Here is a 16382-nt window from a genome sequence, read left to right on the forward strand (position 1 = left end):
GCACAGGCCGCCGCCTCCCTTCCGGGAGCCGCGGCCGGGTCGCGCAGGAGGCGGGCTGAGATGGCGGCTGCCGTGCCCGGCGCCTCCCGGGCCCGCGCCGCCGCCGCGCTGCTGCTGCTGGGCTGCTGCGGCGCGGCGCTGCCCGGCGGCCTCCAGGTACGGGGCTGGGGGAGCCGCGGCGGGGCCGAGAGCGAGCGGGCGGGCGGGCGGCGCCTGGGGCTCGGTGCTGCCGCGTCCCCATCGCCGCCCCTCGGCGGGCAGGGAGAGCGCCCATGGGCTGCCCGCGGAGCTGGCGGCTGTCCGTAGGCTGGTGGCTCGCAGGAGGAGCCCTGCCGGTACCACGGGCACCGATACTGAGCCGCGGTCACCAGCGCTGCCTCCCGGCGGGCGGAGCCTCCCGGCGCTGCCCCGTGGGCGGAACCGCGGCGCTCTGTGTGCCGAGAGCGCTGGTGCCTTGTTCAAGCTGCTGAAAGTTACAAACCCCCAGACTTTTCATCCTCTTGCGGGTTTCTGAAATTCACTTTCTCCCTGCCACATACTGTAACTTGTATTGGGTGTCTGCTGCCCCTTGCCGGAGCCGGCGGGCCCCGTCCGGTGTGCCCCGGGCCGGGCGCGGGCGCTCCCCGGGCGGAGCAGCGGCCTGGGCTCCCCGGCCCGGTGCCCGCCTGTACACGGCAGGTGCCAGTGGGTTTGTCAGGTGGGAGTAATTTCATGTTTCAGCAATTAGCTTAATGCGCTGTGCCCACGCTGCATCTGGAGTGTTGTTTGCTTTTGAATTCTGCGTTATTAACAAGTTGTTATGCTTGAAATTAATTACAACTAGGACCAAACAACCCCCGCACCCTGAACAATAGAAATATTCTTACAATCTCTGGATGACTAATTGAACTGCAGGTTGTTTGCTGCTTGAAGTACAACAGTATTTCTGTTACTGTGTGTTTTGTGTAAGACCATGAGCATCATCCCAGAACTCCTCAGAGTTAATAGAGTCTGATTTAAGGGTCAGCAGATTTGGGTTGTTGTCCCATGACAGACTTATGCCCTTACCTCTGTGAAGTCTTAGCCCCTTGTTGTGTCCTGATTTATGCTCTCTGTTAAGGAGAAAGGGGCCTCTTATCTGCAAAGGAAAGTGGGAACTGTGGAGAACACAGATTTATATAGAAGGTTGCTGTCACAGATCCTGATTTTGGAAGATAAGTGTAACTGCCTTGGATTTAAAGTGGGTTCAAACTGCATATTCTCTTACCTGCTTTTGAAAATTGAATTGAATCGAATCCTAGGCTCTATTCTCATTAAGGATGAAACTGTAGGTCAATAAATCACATTATCTTGTTCTTGGAGTGTCCTTTGGCATAGAGGTGTGTGGGCTTTTTTAACTAAGGTGCAAGTGACTAATAGTTCCTCTTTGTTCTGTAGCAAGTTTCAGGGAAATATTTGGAGCATTAACATGAAATGTGCAAATGTTAAGAAAAACACCTCTCCTCTAGCTTTACTAAGGTCTATTCAGTATTAATGTGTGGTAAACATGTACATTGAACACTATTGTGGAAATAACAAAATGATGAGTGGTCATTTCTTTCTTATTGCTGAAAAATCTAATTTTTTTTCATCTTTCAGGATCAAGCAGAGCAGTTTTTTAGAAGTGGACATACGAATAACTGGGCAGTTTTGGTAAGCATGGTCCAGGTTGTTTTCCTCCTATAACGTTGACAGTTTTTCATCAGGAGCTGCATTTGCAACAGTCATTCAAGAGCCATGCTCATTTGAAAGAAATAGAAAGATAAACATTTGGAAATAAATAAATTTCAAATTGTGCCTGCAAATTCATTACAGTATAGTGAAATTGTCTTTTCAATATGACCGAATTTGAAGCACTCAGTGTGTCTAGCTACATGGCAGGATTCATAAAACAAAAGTTCCAAAAGCATTAAAATAGTTAAATTAACATACTGCATGTTGAAAAAAAGGTGTAATTCTGGTAGCAGGGAAGTCTGGTCTCTTTGAGCAGAAAGGTAGAATTTGTATTATTTTTGTTCTTATTCAATCTGTTAACTTGTGATAACAGACTGGGAATAAGATCAGTTGAGGCAATACAGTGTTTAGATCAACTGTTTGTACCCTTTCTTTTTTCTTTGCCATATAACTTTTATTAGCTTTGAATCATGCTGCACAATTGGTTCTTAATCACAATTCAGGTCTTAATGACTAATTTGTTTCAGAACACTATTGTAATTACTCAGTAGCAGCTGTTTGTTTTCCAGATACTAAAACTGAGCAATATAAAAGGAAAGTTAACAGTAACTAATTGAAGAAATAACTTTTATATTTTACAATGTACAAACTTTAAACTATTAAAACATAATATACTATTTTAATACTATTAACAAATAGATGCTTTTATTAGTACCGATAAAAACACATAAAGAAGGTGGAAAATTAGGTCCAAGAACCTATACTGTCTCTGCTGAACAGATTTTCTGTTGGTTTTATTTTCTCAGTGGTTCCTTGTTGAGTTTTGTAATAGTTGCTACTAATATTTTAAGCAGCAAACCAGGGAGAGGTTACTGCTGTCAGGCACTTCAAACCTGGGATCAAACTGCAATCCCACCTCATCAATAGCTTGAATTAATGTGCTGCAGTGTGGATAGCTATATTTAAAGCTCTGACACTTTCCACTGTGTTCTAAGGGAGGTACTGGAGGCAGGGTGCAGGTGATAGTGCCTTGAAATGTCTCAGCTAAATTGGACACAGTTTGTTTTCAGAGCATTAAGTCTTGCTGGAAGGCAGATGTTCTCATGGACTGATTCCTGTGGGGTTTTCTGGAATTCCTAACTGACAGGGTGATAGATACACAAGGGGATCCTTTCAGGCTGAATTTTATTATTACTTAAGCTACAAGTCAGTTCTTATTATGGAAAGAGTAGTGAAAGAGATGCTATGTGGTGTGACTCACAGCTCTACATTTAGGGCTGGAAAATTAAAAAACTATCTAAATGATTTTTCCTGCATCTCTGTTTTTTGTGATTTTAAAGTCACCTTTTCTAGAAGCTTTTGGAATGTCTGAATCAGAACCTGATTTAGGGAGTGTGTAAGTAAAGGGAATGGCTGAGCCCTGACCCCTTGCCTGTTAGAACAGTAGAAATTAAACTCTGAGAATTTGTATCCAGATTCATTTGTATTTGTATTGGTTAGAGCTTACTTTGCTCTTACTTTGACTCCATAAATGCAAATGTACTCAGGGCATTTTCCCCTGTGTATGGCTTCTGCATGAATTAATTCACTTGTGCCTTTGTGGAAGAATGCTCCCGGAATGGGATTGCCATTGAGATGAGAACTCTTCCTTTGATCTCTCTTCCATTTGATAAGGAGAAAGCAAATGAAAAAAATTTATTTTATCTACTTGCTGTTGCTGGATTATTCCCCAAAGTGCCACCTTCTATATTTAGTAAGGGTTTATAACAATTTTATCTTGAGTCAGTATGCTAGGAACTTTTTTTTGAACTTTTATTATCAGAATTTTTTGCCTTGGGACAACTAAGAATTGCATAACTTATATCATGATTTTCTTGGTGTTACTATATTCTTTCTGAGTTGTTACTATTTTTTAAATATTCCTGTAATCACGTTGTTCTGATGCAATGTGTCAGGCCAGTTTGAATCTTTACACTATTTAATGTGGGTTTTTTTCTGTTTCAAGGTGTGTACATCTCGATTCTGGTTTAATTATCGTCATGTGGCAAATACTCTTTCTGTGTACAGAAGTGTCAAGAGGCTGGGCATTCCTGATAGGTGAGGAAATCTTGGTGGATCCACTTCTTGCAAATGGGCTACTAAAGTTCTCATGCTATCTGAATCAGTATGGAAATACATTTTTCTTCCCAGTTTAACTGGATAAAAGTGAAAAGGAAGAATGCAAGCACATCAACATGATGAAAAGTGCAACAATATTGTTCCAAAGAAAAAGCAGCAAGTTGCATAATAAAATGTTCCTTTTGGAACAGGCTAATTAGATCTAGCGACTAAAATGTACCACTTAGCAAATGGGTGAAAGTAATGTGAAAACTTAAATGCACTAAGCAAAGGCAGTACCTCTGTGAGAGGTGAGTCTTGCTGTACTTTAATTTCCTTTTAGTGTGGAGATGTTGGTAACTGTGACTGTACTAAGATGTAAGACTTCCACATCTGTAACTACATTGGGTCTTTAAAGGCTCTGACCTATAGGAGAAACTCCTGTATATTGACAGTTGCCTTGAAAAAAATCCATTTTGCATGATTTTATTTGACAAACCAGTTTTTTGTCTGTACAAGCTGTGTTTCCCTAGTGATGCACAAGGGTTAGAACAGCATCTCTTCTTTGACAAAGGGAATAGGAAGGTTCTGAAGTATCTTTGTGTTCCTACTCAGAGTTCTAGTGGTGTTGGCACAGCTCCTTCCAGCTGTTTCAGAATGTAACTAATTTCTGTCAGAACTGTGGAAGTGAATTTAAGGCACCAGCATCCATTGTGTAATAACCTGTATGTACCATAGGCTGCTATAGAATTCCTTGTAGTCCTGGTTTTTAATGGTAGTTTAGAGGACTGGTAGTTTCTCCAGCATGTCTGCCTGAAGAAGTGTGGCCTGCTTCATCACTGCAAAATGCATGTTCTGATGGATGGAATTAGTTTGGCATTTTTTTGTCCAAGGTCCAAGTCCAAAACTGCACACTTGGAGTCCCCAGTTAACTCCCACTCAACTTTGAATGCACTGACAGTAACATCCTGTTCCCTGTGTTTCTTATATTTAAAAAAAGAAAAAAAGGAGTGACTTTCTGGTTTTTGAAAGAGTGGAGTTTGAAACTCAATTTTTAGATGCATTTTGGGGTTATAAATCCAAGAGAATGTGCTGCAGAAGTGCTGTGGGCTGAAAGGCGCAGAAAGATGCTTTTGTTCTTGAGGATGTCATTCAGGAGCAGCTGTCTTCTCTCCTGTGCAGCCTTTGAAGCACAGGTGCCCTTGGCACTGCCTCAGAAATTGTGTCATCAATTCTGCCCTTACCTGAGAACTTTCATCTTCTTTGCATCCGTCTGTCTTTACCATTAAAGTCAAAATAAGTGTGAGTTTTAGAAATACTGCAAGAACTATGGTGTGACTGAGATTTCTGTGTTCAGTAGCAAGATCCATTGCTTATCCATATCCAGAGATCTGGAATTAATCTCAAAAAGCCAGCAATGCTTTGGACTAGAGACAAGAGCACTCTCCAAGACATTGGAGAAGACCTAAAAAGAGAGCGAGAGGTAGCTGTTTATTTAGCCTTTACAGCAATTTTTATGTGGATTTGAGCATGTTTTTTCCTTAGGCAAACATACTTTATGTGTTTTTCTTTATTTGCTGCAAGACTTCTTTCAAAATACTGACAAGACAAAAAAAACCTAACCAAATATTCCCAACAAACTTAAAATCACATCCAAAAAATAAACATTTATTATGATTCTTGGAGTTGGTTGGTTTTAGTGCCCTGTAAAAATCTGAATTATTTTATTAAGAGCTCTGGCCCCCTGGGTCCAGGCAAGCCTGTATACTAAAGTTGCTGATGTCAAATATTCTCCTGCTCCTCTTTGGACTTAGTCCTGTGGATAAATGACAGGCAGCTGCATTGCTGTGTGTGACATCTTTGTGATACTTAGGATGCTCAGAAGGAAATAGGGTATAATTCTGCAAAGTTTCACTTGCAATTCTAGGAATCTTTTTAATGATCCAATCTATTGTTGTAATTGTTAAAGAGTGTTGTTCTAAATTCTGTTTGACTGTTATGTGAAAGCAGAATGTCTGAGATAGTTTTTTTCTTATCTTTCACAGTCACATTGTCTTGATGCTGGCAGATGATATGGCATGTAATCCCAGAAATCCCAAACCTGCTACTGTGTTTAGTCATAAAAACATGGAGCTGAATGTCTATGGAGATGATGTGGAAGTGGATTACAGAAGCTATGAGGTAACTGTGCTTTAATTAAAACACTGAGTCTTTATTTTTTAGTGTTAAAGATTTATGCAGCATCTGTGAAGTCTGAGAAAGTCTTTGTTTTCATATTACTGGTTTTGGGCTGGGCTTTTATTATCAGCTGATGAGAGTAAAATACATACCCCTCCCCTCCTTGATATTTGAGTTTGCATTTGTAGTTCATTATACTAGAATCATGTTTAGTGTACCTATTTTAAATAATGGAATAGAATCACATTACCGAAATTGCTCTGGAAATGACTGCTCAGTGTCTCATCTTGGCAACACAAAAATTACTGTGAAAATTTTGGTGTGCAGGTGAATTGTTTATTAGGTAGCTGTACTTCAATTCCTAACCTTAAGCATATGTTCCTAAAATAAAACAAAAGCCATAACTTAATCCTTACTGCAAAGCAATTACTGTATAAAAATCTGCATTCTGTCACCTTTCTTTTCATGTAATATTCCTTCATACCAGGAGGGTCTTTACCAGTTGAGACAAAATTTCAGACCAGTTTCTTGGTTCAATAGTGCTGTAGAATTATTGCTAAAGGTTTATTGGATTGTATTTCAGTATATAGTAGATGTTTTATTTCTCTGAAGCTTTATACAAAGAAGTGAAGACACAGAACTGGAATAGAGCTACATTCCTTTTATCATGTTTTTTCCTGGGTATGGATTTGTTGCTGGCATTTGAGCTGTGCACGTGTACTTAAAAGGGAAGTGGTGTTTTATAGGATGTGTTGGAGTCACCACTCAGATGGATCTCATGTGATCACTCACATTTATGTAACTGAATTGATCTTGTTTTTTCTTTCCTGAGTTGCAGAGGGAATTTAAACTTTTGTTTTTCCATGGTAACACACACTAATGTTGGAGCATTTTGTGAGTACAGGAGCAGCTTTGGCACAATGAAGCTATATGCTGACAGGTTTTTAGATCAATGTAAATGTATTTTAAAATTGTATTTAATAATGGTGGTAGATTTATTGGATATAATTAAGCAACAAGCTGGTGTTAATGGAGTATAGTAAAAAGTACCACATGATTCTTAACCTGAAGTAAAACCTTACACAGAAAATGTTTATGCAGTTTACACCATGCCATACTATGTCTGGTTAGATACACTGCATATTTTAGTGTTCCATTATTTAATTGCTGTAACCTAGCCTGTGGCTGATCAATATTTTTATCTTTAGGAAATGACTTTATGCTTCTATTCATAGGTTACTGTGGAAAATTTCTTGCGTGTTTTAACGGGAAGAATCCCACCAAGCACACCACGATCAAAACGTCTTCTTTCTGATGACAGAAGCAATATTTTAATATATATGACAGGTAATTGCAGGTTTCTGTGTACAATCTATTGATGCTTGCTCAGTTGGATGCGTTTGTTGAAAGCATCAGTAGTCCAAATGCACAAAAGGATCGACCAAAAGATTTTTTTTCTGGTTTCAGCATGTTATTCTAATTAAGAAAAAATGCCTGTAAAGCAGTATTAAGCCAGTATCGTTTCCTGTTGAAATGGTGTATGTGTATTTTTTTTACTGTACTGATATTTTGTTTTGTTGGACTGTTTCTGTAGAAAGAGAATTGTGTTTACCTTGTTTTAGAAAAATGATCTACAAGGCTGTATATCTTCTTTTAACCTACATCCTTGCCCAACTTCTTATTTTTCTGTCAGGCCATGGTGGAAATGGTTTCCTAAAATTTCAGGATTCTGAAGAAATCACAAATGTAGAGCTTGCTGATGCCTTTGAACAAATGTGGCAGAAAAGAAGGTAAGAAATAAGCATTATGTAGACATTGAATATTGAATATCCTGAACATACTCTTAAGTGTGTCTTTCTGGTATGCCTTGCTACCTGCAGCAGTGATACTGTTGGTTGTCCATAAAATTTTCTGAGAGTTTGCATTCAAAGAGCAGAGTTTTAGTTTTTGCTTTCAGCTTCCTGCAGTTAGAGCTGCTCAAAGGAATTGCTCTGGGCAAATTCACATCCTAAAACTGATCAGGGTGAGCTCCTGTTCCTTAGGTTTTGAGCAGCTGCCCTGGTAACTAAAAAGCAAAGTATGTATATGATGTTTAAGTAGAAATGGGTAAGGAGGCTGTTTTCTTTCTTTCAGGTACAATGAATTGTTGTTTATTATTGATACTTGTCAAGGAGCATCCATGTATGAACGATTTTATTCACCCAATATAATGGCCTTGGCTAGCAGCCAAGTAGGAGAAGATTCTTTATCAGTAAGTAGATTTATGTGATCCTGAAGACAGTTTTCAGAATGCCTGAATTAGAAGCACAATTCCTGCTGACTTTTAGCTAAAGATTTCTCTTATTCTAATTGCTGAATGTATAAGGTATTTTGTGGGGGTTTGACAAAACTTGTAACTGTGCTGTCCCAAAGAACCTGGCTAATGAAGGATATCTCTGCTTGCTGGCTAGTATTTGCATTGTCTAGGGATAGCACAGAATCTTATGGGAAGACTGCTGAGAGTTGGGTGTGAGGAATATTCAATCTAGGACTTACTATACTTGATATAAAACAAAACAAAATGCTAACCTTCACCTGCTGTAATCATATCCCAGCTGAATTACAGAAGGAGCCATAGGAGAGATCCCAGCCAGACCAAAAGCAGCTGGTCAGGATTACCTGAACCCATGCACTGCTGTAAGATACACTGGCTCTTCCAGCCCTGTTTTCAAAGTCTACACATCCATGCTGGACTATTAAAAAGGGGTTCCCTGCCTTTTGGACAACATAGATATTGCCAGGATATAGATATATTTATATATATATATATATTTATATATATATATATTATTTATAGATAAACTGCATTGTTCAGCCTATCAGCACTAGGTTTCTTCACAGCTAGCCATTTTCTTTGCATAATTTGCCTAAGAACAAAAAGAATCAAGCTTAACTTTTGCAATATGCTATTACATTCTGTTCCTTCTCCTGAATGGTGAGTTCTCCCCTGCAAATGCCCAATAACTGCTGTGTGTTGTTTTTAAAGCATCAGCCTGACCTGGGGATTGGCGTTCACCTCATGGACAGATACACCTTCTATGTGTTAGAGTTCTTGGAAGAAATCCATCCAGCCAGTCAGACGAATATGAATGACCTAGTAAGTAGGATACTCAACATTCATGAATATGCTAATGACTTTAATAGTTCCAAAACTAATCTATTTTGTCTGTAGGGTTCTTCAAATGCTTTTTATGCTCCTGCTGTTTCTCTCGGAAGCAGCTTTGGAGGGAGGGTTTTTTTGCGATTGTTAAATGTAGTTGTGTAACACTTCAAGGATTGTCCTCATTTGAAAGTGCTTTGCTGGCTCCAGAAAAAAATAACCAAAATTAGCCAGATTTTGTATTTTCGCTGAAAAAAATAATAAGGTATTCATTAGATATTTGTATAAATGGAATGAAGCCTTTGCATGTGAAATATTTTAGCAGGAAGCTTCTAAAATCAGGATAGCAGACACTTTGCAGATGTGGAAAAGCAGGCATTGATGTTGTTTTGCAAAACAACATCATGTGATTAAACAGTTAAAATTCTAACAGTGCACTCACAAATTCCTGCAGAGACTAATTTATCTGTATATCTGCTTAGATTCCAGAGCAAGATAGGTACAAATCCATCAGTGGTTGAACTTAATTATAGCTGAGGCAAACATTACTGTAGATTTCAGGTATGAAGCAGAAGGAAGAAAAGAATCCAACCAGGTAACATATGACAAAATTTATGACAATGTCTCTCTAGCAGTAAGATATATACACTGGTGAGATGACATAAAAGTAAACATATTTTATTTGCTCTATTAACCCTTAATACCTGTTCCAATGCCAGTTTTTTTTGTAGTAATGGGTAGTACTTTGGTACCTTGTAGCAACAAATCCTGCTGTGCCACATCAGTAATCTAAGAGCTACCACTTACAGAACACATTGTCATAGATTCATTTCTGTAAAAGGAGCAGCTGCTCAAAAGTTTTATGCCACCCTCTGTCTACAGAGGATGGTGTTAGCCTGACTGCTACATGTGTGCTAGAATTCTCTCTAAACAACCCACACTTGGCAGATTTTATGTTGATACAGAATTGATTCAATGGCTAAGACTCAAGGTTCTTTTACTTATTTCCATGGGAATGAAATTCTGTCCTATAATATAATACCTTCTAATTATGGGATACAGGTAAGTTTAAAATAAATCTTGATAAAGATAAACATGCAAGTTCTTTATTGATTAAGTATCTTTGACTAGCCTGTTCATTCAAATTAATTTGTGTTAATAATAAAAGGTAATAAAAAGGAACAGTACTTTCTACTGTGTAAGACACTCTCTGGGAAGTGGTATAGGTGTTAATCTGATTATTGTGAGAAGTGTAGAAGTTTGTTAGCTGGCCAGGTACTTTTTGAGCTCTTCAGAGAAGATACCTAACTGTGTTTTGGCTATTATGCCAGATACTCAGGAATAGCTGAGGGAAGTTCTCCATACTCTTAAATTCCTTACATCATGTAAGTTATCTTATCATGCATTGATCTGCTGATTGATGCTTGGGGAGTGGAAGAGAAGGGACACAAACATATTGTGATCTGTGATGATCTGTTCAAGGCCAGGTTGGATGGGACTTCAGGGCCTGGTCTAGTGGGAGGTGTCCCTGCCCTTGGCAGGAACTTGGTGATCTTTAAGGTCTCTTGCAACCCAGACCATTGTGTGATCAGGTATTGAGTTGTAATCTGCACACATTTCAATAAATGTGACCACTTGACTTTGGGTTGGTGCTTTTCAAGGCTTCATCTAAGAGTTCCAAAATGACATATGGTTAGTCCATGGTAAAGATATAAACCTGCTTTTTTGCCAGCAGTTGCAGGAGGTACTCTGGCACTGAAGGTACTCTATCCAACTCTCCAACTCTGATTTTTTAAGTTTAAATTAATGCTTTCCAAGATCAGAGTAACTTGCATTGCTCACTACTTAGCTTTAAAATTAAATGTTCTTCAGTTGTTTGATCTTCTGATATGTCTAAAGTCTTCTCTTTTTGAAGTACTGTGTATTTGTTATACCTCTTCTATCCTGCTACCTCTTTACTTTTCTCTAACCACTCTTGAAACAGCTTCTCTTCACATGCACCTAGGATTTGGATATTGCATTCCTGCAAAGAATGACACATCATTTTTCATAATCCACTCCACCTACTCCCCACCTGCTCCATCTGTGTTGCTAAGGGATAGCATAAAGCTGTGCAAATGACTGACTATAGGTTTGATCACAATTCCCTGAAAATAAAGAATACATTGAAATTTGTACATTTGTACATGGAAATGTTGTACATTTGAACTTTTAAAATAAGATTCAAATAAATTTCTAAATGAGGTGTCATTTATCATAAAATAGCTAAATTGTTGTTAGAAAAGTTAAGATAAAGTCGGGGGAGTTCTTTAGCTCTGTTTGGAAAAAAAAATTAAAATTTGGAAAATTTAATATAGGAAAAAGTGTGCTTAACTCAGCCAGTGTTTGCCTTTTCCTTTTTTTGTCGGAAGACCTTGTTTATTAGTGTTAGTCCGCTGTGGTATAATTGGTTTGCTGTCCTTTCTCAGAATGGTAGTGGATGGGTAGGTTTTTAACACTGAAGTTTTGTTCTCACTGCCACTTTATATTTTTACTCAAATTCATGTCAATATCTTGTAGTAAACTGTTGCAGGACAGGTTAGAATTAGTTGGGTGCAGTATCAGTTTCCCACTTTCATGCTGATGCAGTTTATTAGGACATTCATACTCAAAACCTTGGTGAGAGACTTACTTGTATAACTGCAGCATAATTTATGCTTCAAATAGCGGGATTAAAGCAAATGCTTACTTTTTATGGTTTAGTTCAGAGAATTAGTTTTTATGTTTGTGTCCTTAATTGGAGCAAAGCTGGAGAAAATGGATAGTGTTTTGGTGAAAATGAGAACTATAGCAAATTCGTGTGTGCATTAACAAATGGCTTTTGTATGGGAAGCGTGATGCTGATGAGTCCAGTTCATTTTCACCACAGGGAGGATAACAAAGGGATGATTTGTCCCATCTTTTCTTTAGCAGCTGTGTGACAGCAGCCAGCAAGAGAGTTGGGAATCTTGAAAATAAGAGCTGAGTGTATATGTGTGCTTGTCTGCTTCAGGTAAAGGTGAAAGTGAGCTGAGGTGTCCCTGGACAAGCAGCCTAATGCTGCTTACAGGCTTGGGCTAAAAAGAGATAAATGAGAAACTGGAATGGAGTAGAAGGGAGGAATGGGGAGGTAGAATACGTCCTCTATGAAGAAAAACCAGATAGATTGTTTCCTCTCTGGGAAACTTTTTGTAAGGTAAGACTCTGTTGTCCAGAAAGAATGTGCAACAAAAGCCTGTGCCTTTTGTGTCAGGCTGAGCACAGTATTTCTGCTGGGAAGTATGACCTGAATCTCACAGGTTTTTGTCAGTCATAATCTGGGATAATTCCAAGTTATATTTGCACTGAGCTGATTAGGACCTGTGGTTTTGTCATAAGGATGCAACTTGTAAGAGCTGACCCGTGATGTAATTTAGGTATATGAGCTCTAGTTCCTGTGGTTGATGGACCTGTTTGTGAAAATCACTTGGAAAATGTAAGATTAAGAAAGATGAACACCCCTGTGGAGAGTGACATTCTTAGTCCTGTATGTTAAAACTCGTGTGTAGAACGTTCTGTGTGGCTGGAAGGTGAAGGACTCACATAACCTGCAGTGTCTCCAGGTGATCTGTGTTGTGGCAAGTGTGGTAGGACTTGTGCAAAACAGCTTTGTGTCCAACATGCAATTGTATTGCCTTCAGTGTCTGCTGGGTACATTGTCCGGTTTATCTCAGCTGTTTGAGGGGCCTGAAAAGGCCCGGAGGTGGCCTTGGGGCAGCCCGGGTATCGAAGGACGAGAAGAGGCTTCAGTTCTTCTTTCTGGTTTTATGTTTATTAATTGTTTATCTAAAAGATGTTCTTTCAGCCACCAGAGATCTGCTCAGCAGTCAGCCATGGGCACACTGTCTCTGCCCTCCCGGGCAGCCACGTATCTTTATACCCCTTGCTACGTATACAATATTTATCATTTTTCCCCAATACCATCTATTGTTATAACTCGGTGTACTCTTAGTAATAACCAATCCAAAGGTGCCACCGTGGCCAAAGAAGATGGAGGAGAGGAGGAAGAAGAAGGAGGGTAGGACACACCCCAATTCCTCCATCTTACTCCTCTAAACCCCCCTGTACATAAATCCTAAACCTTGTGTCTCACCCTCTAATTAACTAATCCCTTCACCATTCACCCTGTGAAGCCCTCATCCTTGTCGTCTCCTGTGCAGGGTTAAAGTCCAGCTACCAGACACTTCTGGCAACATTCCAGGAGTCCCGAGGCTCAGCATCTCAGGACTGAAATCTTGAGATCCGACATCTCCCCCTTCTGTTTGCCCCAAGAAAACCTCTTTCACAATCCGATTCATGGCATCTGGGACGACATGGATGAGGACTAGGAGAGCTATTACAATATAAAATCCTAAACTATTAAAACATAAAATCTTACCCTTAAAATTCTTCTCCAAATAGGAGAAATGTCAAAGAAATCTGCCCTTAAAATTCCTCTCCAAATGGGAGAAATGTCAAAGAAATCTACCAGCTGATCAATATATGATCCTTTGTCAGTTTTCCCTGTAATAGGTAAATTTACCCCATTGCCTATTGCAATTCAAGACCTCAAGGAGAAACCCCCCAGAGTCTTTCGTCCTTATACAGAAATATTCAAGACCCCAAAGAGAAAACCCCCCAGAGTCTTTCCGTTCCTCTTGTTTCTCTTCTGAGTTGTCCTTTGCATTCTGAGTCCCGACTTTTGTCTGAGTATTCGTTTCTTCTTATATCTTGTTGAGGAAAATCGCTGCATAGTTGCTGACTCGTTACGAGTTGACACTGTAGCTCTGCTCACAACTGCCTCTTTGTTCCGCGATTGTTGCTGTTTGCAAGCTCACTCAGGGGTTACCTAGTTTTTGATTCAACTGACAATAGGGTTAGAAAACACACAAGCCTCCCCAGGAGGGGAGAGGCTTGGACTCCACGAGGGTTTTTTACCAAAGGCACCAAGTCTGGAGAGGGCCCCTCCTCGCCTGAGACGTCACCGGGGGTCTGGCCCGCCCCCGCCCGCGCTCGGCGCATGCATGCTTTCCGAGCTGCTCTCTGTCTCTCCCGAGGTAATTTTTCCCTCTCCCTTTTTGTTCCGCCTCTGAATTTTCCCCCTTCGGTCTGCCCCGACTCTGTCTCCTCCTCCTCCGACGCTGTGTGTGTGTGGCCTTTCGTCAGTGTGTGCGGCCCGCGCCGGCCACGTCTCGCACCGGGTTTTTTGCGTCACAACCGCGCGCCCCCTGCGTCTCACTGCAGCCTTTCTGGGATTGCGCAATTTCCCCCATGCCGCTGCCCATGTCGGACGCCCCTGCTGCGCTGGCATGTGACTTCTGCCCCGGGTTCTTGCGAGTTTTGCCCGCCGCGCGCATTTCTGCTACCTTGCCGGCCCCGGGGCCGCTGCACCCCCGGCCCTGAGCTTAGCAAAGCCGTATCTGAACACGCGTCTTTTGTTTTTTCTTCAGCCGCGCTCCCCGCCTGCTCCGCCGCTGCCTGGCTGCCGCGAGAAAGCGCCTCCTCCGATCCCTTTTTCTCCTCCCCCTGCTCTCCCTCTGCTCCTGAGTCCTCCATGCTCTCTGGACCTTTTGGACGCTTTTTGGGAGTTTCCCAGGGTTTTTGGGTTTTGAGACCGGGTATTTTAATAATATTTCTTGCTCTTTTTCTCCAAGAGCATTTTCCTCTCGGCCTTTTAAGGCCAGAGCTAATTTTTTCTGGAGTCTTGCTCCCCCCTCTTTTGAGGGCCCCCCCCCGGACGTCTGCTGCGTCTGTTGGGTTATTTCTTCCTGGCCTTTTAAGGCCAGAGCTAATTTTTTCCGGAGTCTTGCTCCCCCCTCTTTTGAGGGCCCCCCCCCGGACGTCTGCTGCGTCTCGGGGTCTTCCTTCCTGGCCTTTTAAGGCCAGAACTAATTTTTTTTTTTTTGTATGTTTGTGTCACACCTTATAAGGCAGACAAAGTTTTCCGTTGTTCCTGGGAAGGTGTGCCCCCATGTTCTTATTTTTCAGGCTTTCTTACCAAATCTCTTGTCAGAGCAGTCTGGACGTCTCGGTCACTGTCCAGCAGATCACGAGAGGAGGTCCCAGGGCGCCTTCTGGTTCCAGTCCGGGCTGTTCTGCTACGAATTGTCTTCGGCAGAAACTGAGAGGTGGAATTCTCAGTGACTGCTGTTTTTTTTGCAGTCTCTGTTGGCTTTTTTTTTTCTTCTTCTCTCTGGTCTTCAGGGCTTTGAAGGTGGTGGTGGTGCCCCCCCCCGAAAGGTTGTGGTGGTCAGAGCTCACCCAGTGGAAGCCAAATGTCCGGTTTATCTCCCCCGAAAGGTTGTGGTGATTCTTGTCCGTCCAGGGACGCCAAGTGTCCGGGTTTATCTCGGCTGTTTGAGGGGCCTGAAAAGGCCCGGAGGTGGCCTTGGGGCAGCCCGCGTATCGAAGGACGAGAAGAGGCTTCAGTTCTTCTTTCTGGTTTTATGTTTATTAATTGTTTATCTAAAAGATGTTCTTTCAGCCACCAGAGATCTGCTCAGCAGTCAGCCATGGGCACACTGTCTCTGCCCTCCCGGGCAGCCACCTATCTTTATACCCCTTGCTACGTATACAATATTTTATCATTTTTCCCCAATACCATCTATTGTTATAACTCGGTGTACTCTTAGTAATAACCAATCCAAAGGTGCCACCGTGGCCAAAGAAGATGGAGGAGAGGAGGAAGAAGAAGGAGGGTAGGACACACCCCAATTCCTCCATCTTACTCCTCTAAACCCCCCTGTACATAAATCTTAAACCTTGTGTCTCACCCTCTAATTAACTAATCCCTTCACCATTCACCCTGTGAAGCCCTCACCCTTGTCGTCTCCTGTGCAGGGTTAAAGTCCAGCTACCAGACACTTCTGGCAACATTCCAGGAATCCCGAGACCCCCAAGCTGGTCTCGGAGGCTCAGCATCTCAGGACTGAAATCTTGAGATCCGACAGTACATAACAGACCTGTTACTTAAGAGACATTCTGTCTTGCCAGGTGTTCTAAATGCTGCAACAAATCTGTCACTGTTCCTTCTGCTTTTGTTAGTGCTGGTTTTGTCTTTCAGGTGTTGCAGCGTGTGTGAGATATAGGGGATCTGATATGTAGTCAAAATACATAGATAAAATAAATAATAAGGTTTGTAGGTGTCACAGGATGTTTGTGAACTTCATGTAAATAAAGCACTTTTGGTATTAGAAGATCCTATGTATTAATTTGTAGGCTATAAATTAGAAACAAGACT

The 16382-nt window shown here is 41.3% G+C and overlaps 1 protein-coding gene across 1 annotated transcript in view; it reads left to right on the forward strand.

The window, feature by feature from the left end:
• Positions 1-16382, forward strand: part of PIGK (phosphatidylinositol glycan anchor biosynthesis class K) — a 67006-nt gene continuing 50624 nt past the window's right edge. The window contains exons 1-8 of the mRNA XM_064719551.1: positions 1-156; positions 1618-1671; positions 3698-3789; positions 5835-5970; positions 7203-7314; positions 7661-7757; positions 8101-8218; positions 8993-9103. Coding sequence (XP_064575621.1) covers positions 61-156; positions 1618-1671; positions 3698-3789; positions 5835-5970; positions 7203-7314; positions 7661-7757; positions 8101-8218; positions 8993-9103 — 816 coding nt within the window. The 5' untranslated portion in view covers positions 1-60. The remainder of the gene's footprint in view (positions 157-1617; positions 1672-3697; positions 3790-5834; positions 5971-7202; positions 7315-7660; positions 7758-8100; positions 8219-8992; positions 9104-16382) is intronic.

Source organism: Zonotrichia leucophrys, chromosome 8 (assembly GCF_028769735.1).
Source record: "Zonotrichia leucophrys gambelii isolate GWCS_2022_RI chromosome 8, RI_Zleu_2.0, whole genome shotgun sequence".
Classification (NCBI taxonomy): Eukaryota; Metazoa; Chordata; class Aves; order Passeriformes; family Passerellidae; genus Zonotrichia; species Zonotrichia leucophrys.